Source organism: Grampus griseus (genome assembly GCF_964374135.1).
Source record: "Grampus griseus genome assembly, chromosome: 3".
Lineage (NCBI taxonomy): Eukaryota > Metazoa > Chordata > Mammalia > Artiodactyla > Delphinidae > Grampus > Grampus griseus.
The window spans coordinates 109,500,385-109,524,939 of NC_139019.1; the positions used below are offsets into that span (position 1 = coordinate 109,500,385).

General features: G+C 39.4%; 2 protein-coding genes across 2 annotated transcripts in view; one reads left to right on the forward strand and one right to left on the reverse strand.

Moving 5' to 3' along the window:
- Window positions 1–330: 330 nt before the first annotated feature.
- Window positions 331–9,212, forward strand: IL4 (interleukin 4; the record flags this gene model as incomplete). The annotated part of the gene is made up of 4 exons (XM_082652382.1): window positions 331–465; window positions 741–788; window positions 6,056–6,181; window positions 9,120–9,212. 4 exons carry the CDS (start codon window positions 331–333, stop codon window positions 9,210–9,212), a joined length of 402 nt encoding a protein of 133 aa, XP_082508508.1.
- Window positions 9,213–16,454: 7,242 nt separating this feature from the next.
- The window catches only part of KIF3A (kinesin family member 3A), a gene marked incomplete at its 5' end in the record, with an annotated part of 87,558 nt that continues 79,457 nt past the window's right edge, over window positions 16,455–24,555 (reverse strand). Inside the window, 6 exon segments of the mRNA XM_082651250.1 lie at window positions 16,455–17,275; window positions 19,186–19,310; window positions 19,903–19,971; window positions 20,334–20,387; window positions 23,948–24,073; window positions 24,434–24,544. Of these exon segments, the coding sequence (XP_082507376.1) occupies window positions 17,227–17,275; window positions 19,186–19,310; window positions 19,903–19,971; window positions 20,334–20,387; window positions 23,948–24,073; window positions 24,434–24,544 (534 nt within the window). The 3' untranslated portion in view covers window positions 16,455–17,226.

A 24,555-nucleotide genomic window follows, 5' to 3' on the forward strand; every position in this document is an offset into this window, starting at 1 on the left:
TAACCTAAAGAGCAAATTATGGTGTAATTTCCTATGCTGATACTTTGTAGTTAATTTAAAAAAAAAAAAGGTTTCATTTTCCTACTGGTCTGATTTCACAGGAACATTTTACCTGTTTTTGTGAGGCATTTTTTCTCCTGGAAGAGAGGCGCTGATTGGTCCCACATGACTGACAACCTGGTGTAATGAAAATTTCCAATGTAAACTTATTTTCCCTCAGTTTCAGCAATTTTAAATCTATATATAGAGATATCTTTGTCAGAATTGCATTGTTAGCTTCTCCTGGTAAACTGATTGTCTCACATTGTCAGTGCAAATAGAGATCTATTAATGGGTCTCACCTCCCAACTGATCCCAATGCTAGTCTGCTTACTGGCATGTACCAGCAACTTCGTCCATGGACACAAGTGCGATGTTACCTTACAAGAGATCATCAAAACGCTGAACATCCTCACAGCAAGAAAGGTAAGCTATCTGGTACCATCTCTCCAGATGTTCTGGTGATGCTGTGCATATTTCTTAGACTGTGAAAAGAACATAACAGCTTCTAGAGAGTTGGTAGTTGGTGGTTGGTGATAGGATGGGGAGCAGTGTGGAGACTTGTCTCCTGGCACTTTTTTCACCCGAGGGACCACAGGAAGTTTTCTCAGTTTGAGGGAGTCAGAGCTGCTCAGCAAGGCTTACCCTGTGCAGTTGGAGGTAACTCTGTCTCTTGCTCTCTCGTTCCTGCCTGGGCCAAGAACTTGTGCATGGAGCTGCCTGTAGAAGACGTCTTTGCCACCACAAAGGTAAGAGCTGTCCCGGGTCTGCTTTGGCAGATAGGTGACTTGGTGAGGAGAGCCATCCACAAGTGTTCGAACAAGAAATTTTTTTTTAACATAAAGGGAACAGGCCCAAATTAACTATAATGGGTGAAACGTTTTCAAAGACTGAGAATTCTGATCTTTACTCTCAAATACATTTTGGTGTTTCTGGTTTCACTTGATTTAGAAGACGTATAATAGAAAGCTTGGGTTTTGTAGTCATAATTCAGATCCCAGTCCAGGAAAAGCTCTTTAGGATTTTACCCAACCCAGGTCGAGTACCTGGAATATAGCAGGCACTCAATAAATGCTGTTGAAGGAGAGAATTTTTCTGGCCCATATATTTCTGAAAAACCAAATACTCTCACAAAAACAGATATTGAGATTACACGTTGAGAGAGCTTTCATTTTGTCTAAGAGACTTCCTATGGCAACAGGAAAGGTATCGCCAGAGCCCCTCCTCTTCCGCAGCCTGGTCACCTAACAGCCCACCGGCTCCGGGCATGGCTGTCCAGAGACCCTCATCTTGCTCTGTCCTGCCAACTCCCCTCTGGCCTGTCCAGAACCGTCCTGCTGGACAGGGGCCGACATATCCCTGCCTCCGGCTGCTCCTACCAGAGCATCTCACCTTTCCTCCTCCTGCTGCATCTCACCCCCACCCCCCGATCTGCAGTGGGAGGAGATAGATTTGACAGCTGATAGTGCATTTTTCTCTGACAAACACATGACTACAGCCATATCAATAGCTTTCTGCACATCAGTTCCTGTTTTCATGGAAACACACGACTGAGAATGAAAAACCCAAAGCTTCAATTTACCAGTGGTCTCCTAACCACCTGCTTTCCACATGTACTAGACTTGGCCAGGAGTGAAGCCCTATGGGTTGGGCAGGGCCACACCCCAGCACCCAGGCCACAGGGCAGGCCTGTCCTGCTCGTGAGCAAAGCTGGTCTTCGGGCCTTTATCTGGACTATCTCACTTCATTAAAGATTATTCCAGGAGTCTGATATACAATGATATATAATACTGTAATTATATAATAGTATATAATATAAATGTATAATACATAATATTATATAATACATATTATATAATTTTATCCTTCAGAATCTCATCCCATATCAGACTGTATCTGTCCATCAGCAGGTTGGAAGGACTTGGAGATTTTATATATATATATAAATTTATATATTATATATATATAATGTATTGATACTTTATATATCTCATATATTAATATTGTATATATATAGAAATAAAATAGCCAGGAGTCCACTGAGCTGTGCTCTGGGCTCTCCAGAGGTTGGCTGCACTGCTGGGAGGGTGCTGCCAAAGCCAAGGGCAGGGCCCCAGCAGAAGTGCCGAGGGTTTGGAAGTGAGACAGTCTGTGGCTTTAGCCCCAGTTCTGCCATTAACTAACTATGTGGCCTTTGGTAAGTCTCCGCACCTCTTTGTGCCTCAGTTTCTACATGTGAAGATTTGAGAGCAATTTTGAGAGTTGGCTAGAATCCAACTCTTGAGTTAGTGGAAAATGGTATTGTATGATATAACTCCTGATTAAAGGCAAAAACTGGTTGTAGAGAAGCAATCATTCCAAGAAAGAGGCCAGCGTTAGGAAATCAAACCCTCCATGACTGCGAGCCCAGTGCGACCCCACTCTGGGCTGCTCTAGAAGACCTAGCCAGCCCTCACCCCCGCCAAGGTGCAGGCCAGTCCCCGCTGCCTTCCTTCACTCTTACCTATCTCATGCCTTCTCCCGAACTGCTTCTATTCCTCCTGGATTAACAAGCTTGTTTTTCCATTCTTCTCTTTTCCTCAAAGACTCAGCACTGCTTACTTATCTATTAAGATACTTCAGAACAAAGAAAGTTGTTATTTTCAAAACCCACAAAGATGCTATGTGGGAGGAAAAGTTACTTCTTTGTGTTCTCAAGAAGAACATCTTTCCAAAGTCCAGCATATTCATTTTAGTGCTTTTGGGGATCAAGAGTTCCATTATGCCCAAATTGGGTGGCATCCTGCTCTTGGCAAATGCTGGAAGAATGTGCTGATCTAAATCCTGGGTTCCACATGCAATGCCTCCCGAGTGTCTCTGAAGTTAGGTGGTCTGAGGAAGAGAAAGGTGGAAAGCAAGCAAGCTGGCTGGCCTAGGAAGGACTTCTTGGGTGGACCATTAGTTGGAGGTATTTCCTACTACCAAAGGGAGCAAAAGTCCATAATTTTTCAGAGAGCTCTATGCCAACCCTCAAATCTTTTTTTAAAAGTGAAAGTAGAGGATTCTTTTCATACATCACACTCGCTGACTAAATTTGGGCATAAGTGGAGATAATGAATACAATACATATAGGATGGATCTGTATGTCCTTAAATGAAGCTAGTCAAGACCCATTAGAACTCTAGCAGAATCCCTGCACCGAAGTCTCCCAAATGGTGTGCCACCACTTCTGTATTCCTATGAGGGGTGGGCTTCTTTCTGGCAGGAGACCAGGCCTCCCTTTTGAGCCTCTTTCCTGAGCAGTTCTGAACTGCAGAGTCCGCATGGCTCCTCAAGGTATGCCCTAAGCAAGACACACTCAGGCAGCGAAAGCTGGACAAGCAGTCGAAAAAGTGGGCGGTCAGAGTGTCATCCTGTTGCCGCAATGCCAATGGAACTAAAACATTAAGGACTTTAACTAAAACTAGTTAAAGACCCTTAGAATTCCTTCTTTTAAAAGTTTTCCATTTGATTCAAACTCTTTTCTATACTTATCCTAATCACCTTTAGAAAGTCTTTTGAAAAATATCTTTATTTAGTTATTTTTAAAGATTTTTTCATGTGGACCATTTTTAAAGTCTTTATTGAATTTGTTACAATATGGCTTGTTTTATGTTTTGGTTCTTTGGCTGCAAGGCATGTGGGATCTTAGCTCCCCGACCACGGATCGAACCCGCACACTTTGCACTGGAAGGCGAAGTCTTAACCGCTGGACCACCAGGGAAGTCCCTGAAAAATATCTTTAGAGGGTGTTTTCCTACCTTAAATGGCTACATACTCAAAACTGAGACAGTATAATTTCTAAGCTCCTAGCCAACGTTTTAGAAAAGGCTCATCAGATTTTGATGGACAAATAAGCAAAGGATCTCTTCTCTTTTTGGCATTCTTGAACCTCATTGTTCTCTCTCCAGCAACATAGGCGTCTGCCTCCATCTGCATACTCAGCTAGTGTCTGCCTTCTCCTTGGCCTCGCCACCTCTGCTCACCCACAAAGCCCCCCAGAGGTATGGTGATTTATGGGAGGTTTCTTGACTCCCAGAGCCCAGAGATACTGGTGCTGCTCTTAAATTTCCAGCCAGAGTATACGCCCTTTGGAAGGACATGTACTTCATTAAGTACATACATGTCCTTCCAAAGGCCCTGCCCATGGGCCGTCAAGCTCCACAGCGGAAAGGGGAAGCTTTCGTAGTCTAGGATTCTGGCGCTTCGGTCTGGGTCAAGATCTTCCTGGAAAAACCCTAAAATATGAACTGCACTCCTAGAATTTAGCCTAAAGAAATAAGAGATGAACACAAAGATTTATACAGATGGCTTGCTGCCACTTTATTTACAGAAGCAAAAAACTGCAGTGATAGGGGATTGACCAACTATGGCACAAATATGCCCTAGGTTCCTACACAGCTCTCAATCACATGTTCTTAAATATTACTGAATGATGTAAGAAATTGCTAGTACTATATGTTAAGTGTAAAAAGGTTATAAAAGAGTATCAATAGTTGGTCCCTACTGCAAAAAAAAAAGTATTAAAAAATCTGGAGAGATAGTTAGCAAAATCTTAACAGTAGTTCTCTCTGGCTAATGGGATAATGAGTGAATTCACTTTTGTTGAATGTATATTACTTTTTTTTTTTTTTTTTTTTTTTTGCGGTACACGGGCCTCTCACTGTTGTGGCCTCTCCCGTTGCGGAGCACAGGCTCGAACAGGCTCGAACCCGTGTCCCCCTGCATCGGCAAGCGGACTCTCAACCACTGAGCCACCAGGGAAGCCCCCTGTATATTACTTTTATAGTAAAAAGTTTGGTAATCAGAAAAAATACGGAAGACCCTAGAAAGCTGCTTGGACAGTGCTTTTCACATAAATCCCCTGGAGATCCTGTTAACGCACATTGTGACTCAGTGGGTCCAGAGGGAGGTCTGAGATTCTGCATTTCTAACAAGTTCCCAGGTGACGCCCACGCTGCTGCTTCATGGGCCACATTTTGAGTGGCAAGGGACAAGAGCACGTCCTGGCAGAGGCTGGAGACAGGTTTATCTGAGCTGGATTGGGCTCAAGCTAAGACACCCTCCAGGCTCCGGGCCTTTGTTCTTCAGTGGAGAGAGAGAGGATACACCAGGCCTGACCAGGCCGAGACACATTCCCTCTCCCAGGTTCTCAAAAAGAGCTGGTTCTGCACTTGTACAAGCCCTCTTCTGAGGCTCAAAGGTCCCCAGGAAGAGCCATGTGGCCAGACTCACACCAGGGCTGCCAGCATTCCAAGGAGGTTCTGACCCTGCACATTCGAGGCTAGAAGCCCCTAACAGAAACTCTGTCCAAGGCCCAGCACCCTTTCTCAGAAGCTTCCCCTCATCTCCCCAGGCCACACTCCTGGGGCACCTAGCTCTGATCCTGGCACTCACGTCTAGCTGTGTGGGGACATGTATCTCCTCACACTGCTACTTCCCATGGGGAGGGTTAAATGGAGAGTGCTGGCCAAAGTGGCACTGTCCAGGTCAAAGGATGGGCATTCATTTATTCAACAAACATGTGGGATTTCCAGGGAACCTGGATTCAAAAACTATAAATTACAGGAATAAGACAGAGCAGACTCTGATTACGAGCTGATGTACATACAACTGCATCCACAGAAAGAAGAGCTTGCATGGGATAAAGAAACAGACATGGGTTGTAGACAGATGGCCCCGCATGCAAATCCCCACTCTCCCATTTACTTAGTTGAGTGACTTGATTCAGGTACCCCTTCAGCAAAACCCTCCAAGGGAAAAGAAATTGGGAGGTTTCAGGAAAAGGCTGCTGCATTTGCAAGTAACTGGAAGAGGTTGTTTGCTGTGACGAGCAGCCTCCATTCACATGGCAGGAATACTTGAATACCTGATCCACAGTTGAGCAAATTCACCTTCTCCACTTGTCCTTCTGGAAAGAAGAAATCAGAAGGAAACATCTCTCTCCAATGTTCAAAATCAAGCTAGCAGTGGCTATCTGTGGAATTTCTCTTTCTAGAACACAACTGAGAAGGAAACTTTCTGCAGGGCCGGGACTGTGCTTCGGCATATCTACAGATACCACAAGTGCTTCAACAAACCCCTGAGTGGACTTCACAGGAACCTCAGCAGCATGGCAAACATGGTAAGCTGCATTATGCCAACAGCTTGCCTTCCAATGGATGGCAGCCTTACTTCTAAGATATTTCTCCTTATGAATAGTAGTACCCTTGGTTCATCAACCCATTCATTCATTCGACAAATATTTGTTGAGGCTCTGTGAGTGTTGCTTACAGGTACTGTTCTAGGCACTGGGGATACAGTTCTTGCTCTTACAGAATGTTGTAATGGGTGAGTGAGAAAAGCAAACAAACATATGATTCCAGTAGTGATAAGTGCCATGAAGAAAAATACAGGAATAAAGAACATACAGGGGTCCTGAGGGAGAGGGCTGATTTAGTAGTTGGTGACATCATCTGAGCAGATATTTGAACTAAGTGACAGAGCCGGCCATGTTACTGATTTGGAAGGAACATTCCAGGCAGAGGGAACAGCTGTGCAAAGGCCCTAAGGTAGAAATGAGCTTCATGTGTTCAAAGATTAATAGGAGGGCCTGGATCAGTGAGGGAGGAGGATTTTAATAGGAGATCACACAGGGCCTATGGATTCTGCCCCAAGCATGGTGGGAAACTCCCACAGGGTTTTAAGCAAGGCAGAGACCACGATCTGATTTATGTAATTTTTAAAATGATCATTCTGGCTACTGTGCAGTAAATAGACTGAGTAGGGGTAAGCATAGAAGCAAGATGGCCTGTTGAGAGGCTACCACAGTATTCCAGCCTGCAGACGATGGTGGGTGTGACAGGGTGGAAGCAGCAGACATTGTTAGATTTGGGATATTAACCAAAAATAGAGCCAGAAGGGCTTGCTGACACATCTGTTGTGGGGGTGAGGGAGAGAGTAAAACGTGGCCTCCTGATTCCTAGCCTGGGCCCCTTGGGGAATGGTTGGTGCTGTTATCAGATATGGAAGACTGGGGGTGATCAGGGCTGGTGGCTGAGCTTAAGGTCAGGAGTTGAATTTTATACATAGTAAGTCTGAGGTACCTACTTAATAGTCAAGTGAAGATGTTGATAAGATTGTTGAAAAAGTCTGAAGCTTAAGGGAGATGTCAGAACTTGTGACATTAAGTGAAGTGTGCTTAGAAAGATGTTGTTTAAAGCCACAGGCCTGGACTTCTCTGGTGGCGCAGTGGTTGGGAATCCGCCTGCCAATGCAAGGGACATGGGTTTGAGCCCTCTGGTCTGGGAAGATCCCACATGCCACGGAGCAACTAAGCCTGTGTGCCACAACAACTGAGCCTGCACTCTAGAGCCCGCGAGCCATAACTACTAAAACCCACACGCCTAGAGCCCGCGAGCCACAACTACTAAAACCCACATGTCTAGAGCCCGTGCTCCGCAATGAGAGAAGACACGGCAATGAGAAGCCCGTGCACCGCGAGGAAGAGTAGCCCCTGCTCACCGCAACTAGAGAAAGCCCACGTGTAGCAATGAAGAACCAACGTAGCCCCAACGCAGCCAAAAAAAAAAAAAAAAAAAGCAGGGCCGCTTTAAAAAAAAAAAGTCACATAAAGAAAGAACAAAATCCAAGGACGGAGCCCAGAGGCACTCTAACATATAGAGGTCAGGAAGAGGTGGGTCCAGCAAAAGAGACTGAGAAGTAGCCAGTGAAGTAGGAGAAGTCAAAGAATGTATGGCACCCCAGAAGGCAAGTGAAGAAACTCTTTTAAGAAGAAGGGAGTGATCAACTGTGTCAAATGTACTAACAGTCAAGAACGATGAACGCTGAGAATGGCCACTGGATTTGTCATGAGGGAGGTTACCGGTGATGCTGATATAAATGGAGATTCGGGAATGAAAGCCTGACTAGAGTGGATTCCATAGAGAATGGGGCTGGGGAGGAGTGAAAAGAAAGGGGCACTGAGTATAAAAACTCCTTCGAAGTGCTCTTCTATAACGTCGCAGAGAAATAGAACAATAGCTGAAGGGCAGGTATGGTGTGAAGGAAGTTCTTTTAAGGTGAGGTCTATATGGAGCATGTCAGTATACCAGTGGGAATGATCCAGTAAGAGGGGAGAACTGATGGTAGGAAAGAGGCAGAGCCAAGAGTGGATGTTATCTAATGCCAAGTAGAGGAATTGGGGACATTCATCCCCTCCCTGCTGCCTTATTTACAAGGTAATAAAACAGGGAGATGACACTACACTGTCTTTTTTTTTTTTTTTTTTTTTTTTGCGGTACGCGGGCCTCTCACTGCTGTGGCCTCTCCCGTTGTGAAGCACAGGCTCCGGACATGCAGGCTCAGCGGCCATGGCTCACGGGCCCAGCCGCTCCGCGGCATGTGGGATCTTCCTGGACCGGGGCACGAACCCGTGTCCCCTGCATCGGCAGGCGGACTCTCAACCACTGCGCCACCAGGGAAGCCCTCATTGTCTCTTTTGAGCCTCTTAATTATCTTAGGAAGTAGGCGCTATTGTTCCCCTTTTACAAAGGAGGAAACTGACGCTTTTATAAACGAAGTAGTTTGTCCTAAGCAATGCAATTAATAATTTGGTAGAGCTGAGATTCAAACTGAAGCAGTGGCCTGGTGGTAGGTACCAGGAATCCTTTCCACCTGAAGGGCTGCCAAGCTATGATGTTTCTGGTTAATGGGCAGGGGGACTGAATCTCTCTCTCAGCAGTCCAGATGGCAAGGGCTCAAGATGGCAGCAGGCAGGTCTGAGCCTCCACCTTCATGTTACGCGTCCCTGAGCAGAACCTAGCTGTGACACACCTCTCCAGGGATGGCCACACCCTGAAGGCAGACAGTGATGGTACAGTGGCCATTTCTAGGAGTGTAGGTAGCATGCACCAAAAACAGGCAAACCCTGCTGGCCTAGTGGCAGAGTCAAGCCAGACTGGAGGCCCTGGTTTGATCATTGCTCAGGCGGCAAGTGGCAGCATCGGCTTGAGCCAGGTAGACAGGCATGAGCAAGACTCAAATACTTAGCGATGAAAACTAATGAAATGTTTCTTTTGTAGACCTGTTCTGTGAATGAAGCCAAGAACAGTACGTTGAAAGACTTCTTGGAAAGGCTAAAGATGATTATGAAGGAGAAATACTCAAAGTGTTGAAGCTGAATATTTTAATTTATGAGTTTTTAATAGCCTTATTTTAAAAATATTTATATATTTATAACTCATCATAAAATAAAGTATATGCAGAATCTGACAGCATGATGTCATTTTAATGGCATAGACTATATTTACTTGCCAACTTTTGGGGAAACCAATTTAATTTACTGAGAGACTAAAATTGGTGTGGGAATTAAAAAGGAAAGACCACTTCCCTCTCAAGGAGTTCCCTCTCTCATTGGGGACATAATGCATGAAATGATTAAAGAATACAAGGCCACACAAGATGTAAATGATAATTAAAAGAGCTTGCAGAGTGGGTCCATAAGTCCCACTGACTATCAAGTAATTCTGAATTTAAAAAGTGTCAACTGGATGCTTAGAACATTCTTTTCCCATTGGCACAAGGGTTGCTATATTGAGTCCACGGTGGGGAAATAATTCTAGCACACTACCTGGCACTGCAGTGAACAATATTTAATGTCCTAATAATGTAAATTCTTTTGATTCTCAAGCTTCGAACCAACCAATAGACAAAGCATGGAAGACTTAATTATGGTTACAGAACAGACTAAATGCTATCAAACTGACAACAGAAAAGGAATAGCTCAAAATGATTGAGAGGTAAAAGCAAAAGGAAAGATTGAGAGGTGGGGCACCAACACTGTCTAAGGTTGATGGAACAAGAGACTTAAGTATTTATTCAAACTTGGAAACGTAACAGAAGATCTAAAAATAACTTACTATAAAAAATTTGGAAGGGGCAGTATAAATAAGGTAAACTCTCACTTTTCAATGGGGAAATCAATACAAAATATCTAAAGTTGATTAAAAAAATAGTTGGCAAGGTGGTCATGAATTGATGAATGTTGTAGTTGGGGATGGGTACATGACGGTTGATTACACTACTCTGCTTTTACACGTGTTTGAAAGTTTTTATAATAAAAAGTGAAAAAAACAATAAAGTAAAACCAATAGTAAGTAAATCAAGAAATCTTTGGAATTATAATGGTAACCACCAGAGAAACTAAAAACAAAAAAGGGAGGGTGGACTGTTGGGAATGGGACTTGGAATAAGAAACAGTGAAAGCAGGGCAGGAGATTTTTGGCTTTCTATTTAAAGTCTGTGAGTGTGACCATGTGCATAAGTGATAAAAAGTTTTTAAAAGTTAAAGTACTAAAATTAAAAAGACAGACAATAACAAACGGTGGTGAAGATGTGGAAAAACTAGAACTGTCATACATTGCTGGTATGATTGGAAAATGGTAGCCATTTTGGAAAACAGTGGGGTAGTTCCTCAAAAGATTAAACATAGTTACTATATGATCCAGTAATTCTAATCCTAGGTATCTACACCAAGAGAACTGAAAACGTATGTCCACACAAAAACCTCTACACAAATGTTCATAGCAGCATTATTCATTTATAGCAAAAAAGTAGAGACAACCCAGATGTCAATCAACTGATGAATGGATAAACAAAACGTGCTATAGCCATACAATGAAATATTATTTGGCAATAATAAGAAAAGTACTGACACATGCTACAGTATGGATGAACCTTGGGAACACTATGCTAAATCAAGGAAGCCAGACACGAAGGTCACATACGGTATGACTCTATTTATATGAAATGCCCAGAAGAGGCAAATCCATAGAGGCAAAACGTAGAATATTGGTTGCTAGGGGCTGCGGGGATGAAGGAAGAGGGAGTGACTGCTAATAGACATAGGGTTTCTTTTGGGAGCAAGGAAAATGTTTTGATATGACATAGTCAATAATGGTTGTACAACTCTGTGAAAATACTAAAATCCACTGAACTATATACTTAAAAGGATGAATTTTATAGTATGGACATATCTCAGTAAAGCTGTTATTTTAAAAAATTAAAGGAGAAAAACAAGTGTCAAGTCATTGAAATTTGCCTTTTAAAGACATGTTCTCTGCAAGAATATGGATCTAGTAACAGTGAATGAGCATTCTCTTTTCATTCTTGCTCACACACATGACAAAAATTAATACTAGTACTAAAATTATACCAAAACATGCAACATCTTTTTAACCCTTTCAAAATAAGGCAACAAATCAAAAGCTTAAAGTCTCACCCTGACCACAGCCAGTTTCACCCTGCCCACATAAAATACCAGTATGCCAAGGGCAACAAGTAACTAAGAGAGTCATGGAGCCTTCTAAGGCCACAATGAAAATTTTAATTTCCTTTCTTCTTTGATTGAGACTCATTTGCATTCAATGGCTAATGTGAGCTGTAGTCTGCCACAGGATATGACTTGTGGGTTATAGTTTGTGTATGAGGCCAGAATGGTAAAAGGAAAGGCAATCGGAAGAAAGATTTAGAACAGGCCACAGAAGGGACATATGCAGGCTCCAGGCAGGTCTGCCACGGACAGAAATACCCAACAGTAAGCCCTGGAGTTTACCAAGGGAGTGAGAGAGCATGAATCAAGGAGGACATACATAAGAAGAATGAGCGAAGAAACTTCAGGATTAAGTGAAAGTTGAGATGCTTGTCGCTTAGGCACATTCACTTAGGAAACTTAGTTACAGCCCATACCTACTTCATAGGACGTGACTTTTATCTGTGCATGGAATGTGTGACACTGAGAGCAAAGGCTGATCCCCTCCCTCCCTGCTATCAGCTACTTCCACCTTTTACCTATGAATATATTCTATCTCTAACTGGTATTTGTAGGTAATAAATACTTATTGAATAAACAAGTGAAAGAAAAAAACATTTTGCTCAAATCTATGGCTGAATGTCTTTCATTGAAACATTCTTGGGCAAGTTAGAAATGCCGGTCTCTGATAAAAATGCCCCAGGGGCTCTCTTGTTGCTATTAGCCAGTGCCCTGTCCAGGTTTCCCACCCTCCTCTGCATGTCATCTTGATCGGCTTCTCCCAAATCATCTGAGAACGGGGAATTTCAGGGCAGAGTGCAAGGTACAGCTTTCTCATGGGCTGGCCTCCCAGCATACAAGGTGAGCCTCGCAGTTCCTACCACTTTCCAATGAGGGCAAGGCAAGCACTTTCTCTAGTCTCGGAGCCGATTTCCTGTTTCAAGTCATCAGTTCAACTGGAGCTCCATTCCCAGGTGGAGTACTAAAACCTCCTAGTTAGCTGTCTTTGCCCCGAGCACTCAGACGTTCTCTCCTCAGCTCTCTAGTGTTTCTCTTCTAATCCATCCTTCGTGTCAACTTCTTCCTAGTTCAACGTTCGGTCTCTAACACTGTGTCAGCCGCTAGGGAGGAATGCTGTGCCTGGTAGCTCACCATGCACTCTCCTTCACTACAGCCCTCAACATGCTGCACTGTCATTCTCCACTTACATGGTCATGAGCTTTGCAAGGACCTTCTACTCAGCACAGCATGGGTCCACAGTAAATACAGAAGACACCTGGTGACTGAGTGGCATAACTCATGATGGAGTAGAAATCAAGGCAAACATAACATTTCTGTAATGACTCTGGTAGGTTGGGTTAGGCAATATCCTCTTGTGAAGATTGGTATCAACTCTGAGAAATATTTTATTCAGTTGTAAAGTCCCAGTTAAATTCCTTTGTAAAACTGGAGAAATAAAGTCTTTGATTAAAAACTAAAATTTCCCCAGTCCTCTCAAAAGGGGGAGGGGAGGGGAGCAGGTGTAGAAGAATGTCTGATCTGTCATATTCTTTAGTCAGAGCCATAAACGTGTTTGGGTGAGACAAAGTGATGTTCTGATAACGTTGATAAAAGTAACTTGAAGACTGGGTCACAGGAAGCCCAAGATAAATGCTGAGAGGAAACAGGTTCTTTTTGAAGTAGCCTCTTCATAATCATTTTCCCACACATTTGTTCAACTTCCGAAGGAGGACTGAATACTTGATTTGCTTTGCAAATGAAAAAGCTTAAGAATGAGACATTCAGATAATGTTATAACATGTGCTTAGAAGGCTCCTCCAAGCTTGCTTTAAGTTTAGGGTGCAGCTTCAGAATCATGTGAACAGTTCCTGCAGTCACATACTAACTGTGTTACCTTAGGCTGGTACTTGGGGTTTTTGTGTTTTTCTGTACTTGGTTTTAAAAAGAGATTCTTGAGGGTCTTCATAAGAAGGTGGGGATGGACAACGACCTCAGCAGCATCCTGACAACACAGGCAGTAATAGGTTCCCTGAGGGTGCACCTTAGTGGTGTCGCTTGGTGATAGTATCACAGCTCCAGAACTCAACTGGGGAGGAGGGGCCGTGGGTGGGAAGGTGCACTATTGCTTATCTTGCTTACACTATGGCAGGCCTCTAATTTTATTTCCATATTCTACAAACATGTGTAGAAGTTTTACACTAGCTAGCACTTGGGAAGAGGAAGAGAGCAAGACCTGAAATGGCCAGAGGAGTCTCCTCTCTACACAAAAAGCACACTGAAATCCTTTGAAACTTGCTAACAAATCAAAACTTCTCAATGTCCTCTGTGAACTTCTTGAGGCTGCCTAGCACAGTGCCTGGTAATCAATAAATGTTTGTCCAAAGAACACACGATTAACAATAATCCAAGCAATGTTATTGTTTTGGAGATATTTTAAGCTCCTTAAAAGTTTTTGAAAGATATCATGATATCATTACCAATAAGAAACGTCTCCTTTTACCTTTATTTTCCATACAGACTTCTTTAAGTTTCTGTTCTCAAACACCTAATGACAAGGATAACAAAACTTGGATTAAAATATTTTTGGTGAAAATAAATTTTATCAATGAGAAGGGGCATTTTAAAAAACATCTCTCCCAGGTTTCTGTATCATGATGATTTCTGTTTAAAGACCCACAACATTAAGAGTTTCTGGTGTGAAATTACACAGGTCTCTCTTAACCTCATGAAACTGAGAGCCAAGCACAAAGAACCTGCCTATTAAGATCAGGATGGACATAAACACAAAAATAGCTCAGTAAAGAAGCAGACCACTATTACAGGCATTAGGTAAAGGTTTTTATTTCTTATTTAACCATGCTGTATGTATACATACAATATCAATATATACAACTTGAACAAATACAATATATACATAAAATACAATGAAAGTTGGCTTTTGAAATTAATACGACAAACTTATCATACGATTTGTAATTCTGGCCAGTATACAGTATTGTAGTAATGCTATTTAAGTTATTAATGATTTAAATTAGACTACAGTATAAGTTCAAAGGCACTAGGAAGATCTATGTTTTCTTCTACCATTTTAGATCAAAGAATAACTAAAAAGGAAAACAAATGCATACATTAAGAAACTGGGCAGACACTGGCATACTTAAATGTAAACTCTACCCGTTCTTTAATTCACAGCCCTGTAGGAAAGGGAGGGACTTTCCTTAAGATAAGAGTTAAGGGAAAAAATATTTTTAAAAGACTAGAAACAAAACAACCGAAACCTATAATCATAATTTTAAAAACATGTTACAGTTGAAGTAGCACCACCCTCTCCCCCAAAGTAACCTTAAATTTCTTGCAGCAAAAAAAAGTCCCCTTTTCCCAGAAAGTAGATGCCACAGCATGTCAAATGGATTCTACTTGTGGGACGAACACATAGATGTAGACCCGCCACCTTGATTACTCTTATACTTCACAAGAATCTAGACAAAAATGGGGAATACTATTATATTTTAATATCCTTATTACTACATGTAATTGCAAGGTTTACTAAAGAACATACCACAAACAACATTCTACCAAGGCTCCTTTTAATAAATATTACTTTTTTAAATTAAAGAGAAAAATAGCCATTCAATAACCTACTTATATGTGACACGCATTTTAAATCTGCTTCCTATATCAAATAATGAGCAAGTTTGTTCATCTATAGCCTTTCATGAAATTAACACCAAAGTTGCAAAATATTTCATTTATGGACAATGACACAAAGTAACTGTGAAGAAACCATAGAACTACTATGATTAGAGCTAAGTGAAGAGCTCTAAAGTCAGGTTCCCATGTTTTCACATGGATACTCAGGCCTGGCTCCAATATCTAATCTTGGTATTATATAAGATGACTATTTAATGCCCATCTGGTATAATCAGTTCTAATATAAATGCTTTAAAAAAAAACCTGCTAAAGTAGCCTGTTTTTAAAATTTCTCAACGTTTTGAGTTTTTATAGATTTCGTTTGGTTACTGCTATGGCGTGGAAAAGAAAAAAAAACCTAACATACTGGCTTAAATTTTCTATAATGTTTTAAAGCTTAATTCTAAAGTTATTCCTTTTCTATTAACTGGATGGTTAAAGGGTAGACACGTGCATTCTTTAAAAAGAAGAAGTAGTCATATTTTTTTCCTACTGGTAAAATTAAGATTTCTCTAGAGTTATTATTAACAGAGTTAAATATGCATCTACAATTGCCAAGATATTCTGCTTACACAAAGCTTTTACAAGACATAAATTCACCTCAAGTCTTCACGGTACCTAAACAATGCCCCACAAAGTTATAAATGTCTAACTATCTTACACGTTACAAAGAAAATGCTGCCAGTTAACTGCAATTCTTATTACCTAGAAAATATTCACCATACACAGGATATTTAGTACATCACCTTTGGAATGTACTTTAAATTTATGGACACATTTTTACCACCACCTCACAAATAACGCTACATTCGCTCACCCCCATTCTATATACATCTTTGTAATTATAAACCAATATTTAACCAAACTTACTAAAATAATGTTAACTTAATAAATACTCATTTATGAAGTCTTAAAACTTGTAGCCAATGCGTTTCAGGGCTGATTACATAATTTTAAAACTCATAAAAGAGATATATATATATATATACATATATATATAGTGGTTTTGGAGTAGCATAACTTTAAAAAAATAAAAATTTTGTAAGCAGTCAACAAAAGAACAAACAATTTTATGACTTTTTTTTTTTTTTTACTATAAAATAAAAATAATTTTTATTTTAGAGGTATGGTCTAACTGGATTTGTCAATGGAAGAAATTCAGGGAAGAATATTTTCTTTATAAAATAAGAAGAAAGACAAAACAAAGTGTTTTAAAGGCAAAGAATTAAAAGATATTTTTCTTGCTTTGTCTGTGTTTTCTAGAAAACGGAGATCTTTCTCAGTTGGGAGAAACAGAGCAATTTTCATCAAAATTTAGAACTCAGACACAGGAAAGCATCAGTTAATCATGTTTCAAAGTGAATTTAAAAAAATAATAGCCATAGAGGCAAATGTTAGTGATCAGTATTTAGCTTCTTAATTTTCTGCAGCTGTGACTCCTTTGTATTCAGGTACAGATTCAATGTTTCAAGAAACATGAAACCAAAACAAACAAACAAAAAATTTGACTTGAAGTCAAAGTGGCAAAAAGAAATCATGAGAGGTCCAGATGAAACATATCTTCAACTTTTGTTTTTTAAACATGTATACTTCTAAAGATTGACTATAGAATTATAAAATTTTCTATAGATCAATAAGATCACCCATCTCATATTTTAAATGCAATGAATGTTAGTATAAAAATTAGAACATATTATAAAAGGCCAGGTGGGTGTTAGGATAGAATCATTTCTTAGATTTGCAGCCCATACATTCATATATAACAGGAAAACATAGGACAATTAGACCTGCAACTTTCTATGTGCAAAACAGGACTTATATTTTTTTTTCTATTTTGAATATCCGGTTATCTAAATATACAGTAGTTGAGTAAATCACTAGCAGATTTATGTATACATTTAAACTGCAACTCTCTATAGTATAAGCTGCTCTCTCAACTTCCCTGCACAGTATAAGTTGAAAACTAATATGACAATTTGAACAATTACCAATTGTACAATTTTAATGTTATATTAACTTAATATATATAGACTAAAAGTTATTAGGCAAATTATTAGTTCCAGTCTTACTGCATGATCTACAGCTTCCATTATTTGAAATAACACAAAAGTCTTCAGTGTTTTAATTAAAGGTTTTGTCCAGGCATGAGGATATCACTAATTTTTATTCTGACTTTAAGTCTGTAACATTTACTGAAGTAAAGAGTCAATTACAGTTTCAGGCTTTGCAGAACGCTTTCTGTTTGGAGAAGAGAAAAAGAAAACATGAATGCTTTCCTAAAAGATTGAAATGCAAACACTTTACATAATTGTAAATTGTATGTAAATTGTAGTAGATAATACCAGGCAGCCATAGACTCTAGAAACAGGCCAAGGTTTGACATGCTTGACCATGAGATCAATTAATGTCTGCCTTTTCAGGCTAGGGAAAGGTCACCTAGAGTGAGCACAATAGCAAGGCCCTCCACTCCACCACCCACAGTGATGAAGGAGTGAGTGAACAATAAACTGGACTAGACAATGTGGACAGGCCAAGCGGTCTGCATGCTTGCCAGATTTGAACCCCCTTATTATCTCTTCTGGGGTATGCTAAAGATGCCAGCTTATTCAGTGAAAATCAGAGTCACAAATCATCTGAAGCAACAACTCACAAATGACTGTGTAGGAAATGATGGAAATGTTCCATTAATCTATCATGTTTATTGCAGTTTTGCTTATTAGCACACTGAAACATGTGCTTCTAATGAGGAATATCACATTGAACATTGTCAAGCAATGTAATGTAGTATCAATAAACCACTTATCATGTATATTTGGATTTGGCTCGGCGAATGTTAGCTCACATTTGTTTGGTTTTTTTTTAGATTAAACTGAAAAAGTATATATTTTAAAATAAGCATTCTGAAAACTGTATCCAAATATCTTATGAAATTATTTGCTTGTTTGTTTTAGGTCCACATAGCTTTTAAAAAGTGACTAAAGACGGAGATCTCACGTAAATAATCCTGATTTCTGGCTTCTCTTTTGAAACAAGAAGATCCAGAAACCACGGGCCCTCTTTCCCCAAACTAACTAGAAGCAGGGTAACAGGCCACTCACTCCAGACAGAACACGCTCCGTTTTGCCCCAGCCCACACCACTGCCTATTTTTCTCCCACACTGAGGGCAACTGTCTTACCATTTATCATCATACTTGAACTGTCACTTTTCTTACTAACTGCAGAGTTAAGAGGAAAATACCTCCATTAAAAGTGGAAAAGTCAAAGACATAGAGGAATTGGTGTTTCTTTGAATTGATTTGCTTCATTCATTAATATTACATGCATGGCTTCTGTTCGCATATGAAATGCTTTTAATGTCTGACATCTAAATGTTGAAGAATATAAAAATTGGTACACTTTTAACATGCTACTGAGTCCTCCTCCCCAAATTTATAAAACTTAGGTTATGTCTATGAGATTACGTTGCACAAAAATATTAAAACTTAGACTTCACCCTACACGTAACTCAAAAGTCTAGGTACTCAAAGTAGGGAAAAATATAAGCTTATTATTTCCTGTCATTTCAGGAGCCCCAAAGTCTGTTAGTCAGTTTAAATAAGCTGAACAGTACTTAATGTAGGGAAGGGAGAGAAGAAATAAGCTCCAGCCCAGGGTTTTCACATTCTCATTTCTCTGGGCTATGTTACAATACATATAAACTACTCAATAGTCAAAGGACAGGGAAAGACAGAGAAGTTTTATTTAACTGGTGACTGAGGAAATCAAGGTTCTTGGGGCAGTATTCATGACAGAAAAATGAATCAGCTGAATACAATACCTTGGGAGTCTAACGAGGCAAATTAATTAGCATCTCACTAGAATAATTAGTTTAAGGATTAAGGAATTAAAATAGTAATGACTTATTATACATTTGGAAAGAACAAAGTAAATTAACAATAAATTCTACTACTCAGGAGGGCTAAAGAAGTTGGAAGACCTTAATTCTTTAGCCAGATTTTATTTACTCAAATTGTAACTACATAGGATTTCAATATTTAGTTAAATATATCAGACAAAATACTTATCATGTTAACTAAATTTCCTTTAAATGTACTTAATTTGAAAATCTCACTGCCTTTGGCTCATGGGACTCAAAGACAGTTCTTACCTTCTCCCTGTTTTTGGCCTGGCTTTCCCCTTTGAAGTCCGTGGCCTCTCTAATTTCATCAAGGACTGCCGTAGGCTCTCCTCAGTATAGGCAAGATACACATGGGAAAGGTCCACCTCAAAGGGCTATATGTAAAGGAAATAAACACAAGACATTCTTACAGAAGAATTTAAACCAGATTTGGGGGAAGATTTAAAATACTAAATAAACTCTTAGGAAGAAAGGCCAAAGACAAAACCAAATAAATATCTAAAGATATCTTTTTCTAATGCCATTTATCTCAAATGTATTCACTAAGTGTTGGTGAAGAAGCCCTGACACACTATAAATTCCTTAGTAGTAAAGAAAAACTGCTGCTGTTTTCCCTAAAGCTGCTACTTCCTCTTGTTGACCTAAGACTAAGATCAGCTTTGAAAAGGACAGACTTATTCTAGTCTCTAACCAAATCCCCAAGGCCCAGAGAGATGGTGAAAAGAGTCTCCAAAGAGAACTACATGCCACTCTTGTCACAGAAATGCCTGCCATCACGACTGAAGGTGAAAAGAACTGTCCTAATAATCACCCCATCCTAGAGCCTCTATTCTCAAAATAGTAGCCTATTTTTCAGCTGAGCTGATTAATAGATATCATGATGATAACACAATTTAGTGACCCATATTCCTACAAAGAACCAACTGTAGTTTTTTTTGTTTTGTTTTTTTAAAAAAGCACTCTTACGTCTTTCTCCTTTTTATCAGGAACTGGAGTCTGCTTTCTCATGTTATTTCCTGTGTAGGCAACACATTTCTCAAAAAAGGAAAAAAGAAGGGGAGGAGAATTATCTTAATTAGCAATTAATACTATGAATGAGGCAAATTACTATGAGATATACTGATGGCACACTCATAAAACATGATTTGAATGCTGGAATAGAAAGGGACCCCAGAGGTCATTCAGTCCTATACACCAACCTACACCATCTCTACTATGTATAACACACAGAATATTCTGTGTGTTATAACATAATTATTAAAACATCTTATCCACTTCAGTGGCTTCTCACTTGATTCATCCTCTGGACCACCTTTCTCCGCATTGTAGCGAGTACAACTCCAGTCTACAGGAAGTATTCCATAGTATTTCATGAAAGGATGAAGGTTAATACTCACTAGTTGCCATTCCCCTATGTCTTCATTCCAATGGACATAGTTTTCAATCATTTCCTTTTAAAAGAGTCAGAGATGATCTACTTTTAATATTTAATAACATTTAAAATACTGAAAAATATTCATGGAACTAAAATCTTAATATAGTAAGTGAAAAAAGTTAAGTCTCAAAACATTATATACTGCATGATGCCCCTTTTATATATTTTAAAATATATACTTTCAAGGAATATATGTAGATTCAATTAAACTGTATAAAAATAAAAAGCAAGGAAATAAAGAACATGGCATTCAGGATGGTGGTTACCTTGAGCTTGAAGAGGTAAAGGGATAGAAGAGGCAAGAGGGAAACCACTTGGTTAGAAACAGGTCACTACCATGGTCCTAGCTTTTGTTTTGGGTGACAAGTTCACTACAAAATAACTAACTAAACAAAAGTAGGCCATCCAAGGACCATCAAGGACAGTATATTGTGAGCCAAATAGTAATTCTGTGCAGCTGAGGTCCAAAGGAAAAAAAATACTAAGGCTTATATTCAGACAAATTTCTTAAAGCTGTATATAGATTCAAAATAAATTTTTAAAAATCAATGTTAGAAATTAAAGATGATACAAATAGATGGAGAGATATACCATGTTCTCGCACTGGAAGAATCAACATTGGGAAAATGACTATACTACCCAAAGCAATCTACAGATTCAATGCAATCCCTATCAAACTACCACTGGCATTTTTCACAGAACTAGAACAAAAAATTTCACAATTTGTGTGGAAACACGAAAGACCCCGAATAGCCAAAGCAATCTTGAGAAAGAAAAATGGAGCTGGAGGAATCAGGCTCCCTGACTTCAGACTATACTACAAAGCTACAGTAATCAAGACAGTATGCTACTGGCACAAAAACAGAAATATAGATCAATGGAACAGGATAGAAAGCCCAGAGAGAAACCCACGCACATATGGTCACCTTATCTTTGATAAAGGAGGCAAGAATAAACAGTGGAAAAAAGACAGCCTCTTCAATAAGTGGTGATGGGAAAACTGGACAGCTACATGTAAAAGAATGAAATTAGAACACTCCCTAACACTGTACACACAAAAAAAACTCAAAATGGATTAAAGATCTAAATGTACGGCCAGACACCATCAAACTCTTAGAGGAAAACATAGGCAGAACACTCTATGACATAAATCACAGCAAGATCCTTTTTGTGACCCACCTCCTAGAGAAATGGAAATAAAAACAAAAATAAACAAACGGGACCTAATGAAACTTAGAAGCTTTTGCACAGCAAAGGAAACCATAAACAAGACGACAAGACAACCCTCAGAATGGGGGAAAATATTTGTAAATGAAGCAACTGACAAAGGATTAATCTCCAAAATTTACAAGCAGCTCTTGCAGCTCAATATCAAAAAAACAAACAACCCAATCCAAAAATGGGCAGAAGACCTAAATAGACATTTCTCCAAAGAAGATATACAGATTGCCAACAAACACATGAAAGGATGCTCAATATCATTAATCATTAGAGAAATGCAAATCAAAACTACAATGAAATAGCATCTCACACTGGTCAGAATGCCCATCATCAAAAAATCTACAAACAATAAATGCTGGAGAGGGTGTGGAGAAAAGGGAAACCTCTTGCACTGTTGGTGGGAATGTAAATTGATACAGCCACTATGGAGAACAGTATGGAGGTTCCTTAAAAAACTAAAAATGGAACTACCATACGACCCAGCAATCCCACTACTGGGCATATACCCTGAGAAAACCATAATTCAAAAAGAGTCATGTAACAAAATGTTCACTGCAGCTCTATTTACAATAGCCAGGACATGGAAGTAACCTAAGTGTCCATCAACAGATGAATAAAGAAGATGTGGCACATATATACAATGGAATATTACTCAGCCATAAAAAGGAACAAAACTGAGTTATGTGTAGTGAGGTGGATAGACCTAGAGACTGTCATACAGAGTGAAGTAAGTCAGAAAGAGAAAAACAAATACCATATACTAACACATATATATGGAATCTAAAAAAAAAAAGGCCAGAAAAACCTAGGGGCAAGATGGGAATACAGATGCAGACCTACTACAGAATAGACTTGAGGATATGGGAAGGGGGAAGGGTAAGCTGTGACAAAGTGAGAGAGTGGCATGGACATATATACACTACCAAACATAAAATAGATAGCTAGTGGGAAGCAGCCACGTAGCAGTGGAAGATCAGCTTGGTGCTTTGTGACCACCTAGAGGGGTGGGATAGGGAGGGTGGGAGGGAGGAGATGCAAGAGGGAAGAAATATGGGGACATATATATATGTATAACTGATTCACTTTGTTATAAAGCAGAAACTAACACACCATTGTAAAGCAATTATACTCTAATAAAGATGTTAAAAAAATCAATGTTAAAGTTCACTAAAATATACTGGAAAGACAGAAATGTGGGGAAAAGAATAATAGAGGCTAAGATTTTTAAATTATACTAGTATTTAGAGTTAGCATACATCTAGAGATGGATGGTAGTGATCACTGCACAACACTGTGAATGTACTTAATGTCAATGAACTGTACTCTTAAAAATAGTTCACTGCAGCACTATTTACAATAGCCAGGACATGGAAGCAACCTAAATGTCCATCAAGAGATGAATGGTTAAAGAAGATGTGGCACATATATACAGTGGAATATTACTCAGCCATAAAAAGGAACGAAATTGAGTTATTTGTAGTGAGGTCGATGGACCTAGACTCTGTCATACAGAGTGAAGTAAGTCAGAAAGAGAAAAACAAATACCATATGCTAACACACATACATGGAATCTAAAAACACGGTACTGATGAACCTAGAGGCAGGGCAGGAATAAAGATGCAGACGTAAAGAACGGACTTGAGGATACAGTGGGGGAAGGGGAAGCTGGGAAGAAGTAAGAGAGTGGCATGGACATATATACACTACCAAATGTAAAATAGATAGCTAGTGGGAAGCTGCTGCGTAGCACAGGGAGATCAGCTCAATACTCTGTGACCACCTAGAGGGATGGGATAGGGAGGGTAGGAGGGAGATGCAAGAGGGAGGTGATACGGGGATATATGTGTACTTATAGCTGATTCACTTTGTTGTACAGCAGAAACTAACACACCATTGTAAAGCAATTATACTCCAGTAAAGATGTAAAAAAAAAAATAGTTAAAATGGTAAATTTTATGTATGTTTTACCATTCCCCTGCCCACACACACACACAGAATTAGCATCCATAAACAAGGAGAAAAGGTTCGCACAGGAGTTTTGTTTATTCTAATTATAGGATAAAGAATGTTGAAAGAATAAACAGGACCTATGTCTTTACATGAATTACATGAATTTGGCCTTCCTCCCAGGACTAAGAAATTCTTATTCAGGTACTTAGTTACTCAAACAGAGAATTATGTATTAAGAACAGTTAACAGCTGAAGTGAAATGTGATGGCCATTAGTTCAAGAAAATTTTATCATCAGCAACTGAAATGTAAATATTTACCATTAATTAAATTAGAAATTATATTTCTTTAGTCCTTAACCCCAGCCAAGTGACCTAATACCTAAGACAGAGAAATTCCCACTTACCTGATAATCCTGAGGTATAAAATTATCAATAATAAGCATCTGAAGTCGAAGCTCCCGGCTAAGTTGTCGAATGTTCTCCAAAAGGCCTTCAATTTCCCTCTGATGTTCCTGTTGGAGATCGGCCATCTAACGGAAAATCAATGAAAATACTAAGGACAAACAAGATTTTAAATACAAAACAATTCCATCTGACATAGGGCAGTGGTCTAGGAAACCTTGTAAGAGCTTACCCAGTTCTTTCACAAAAACAATGGACAGAGTAACACTATCTATCATTGTCTATTCCATGTTATTAGTTAAGGTTGGAAATAAACAATTTAGCTTAACAGCTGAAATTAAAAATTGCAAATAAAGGCAAAAATTTTACTTCTTTAAAATTGTAAGCACATATTATGATTCCTTTAGGATTCTTAATCATACTTAATCAAAGAAATTCTTTTCTAAAAAATTCAAACTACAATAATAGGTAACTTCTTAAAGACCAACCTCTGACTTTGCAGCCATCAGCATAGTCCAAACTTTCTTTAACTTCTTGGTCTTTCCTTGAGCTTCTTCTTGCAAACTGGTATACTTTTCTTCAATATCCAAGCGTTCTTGCTATGACATAA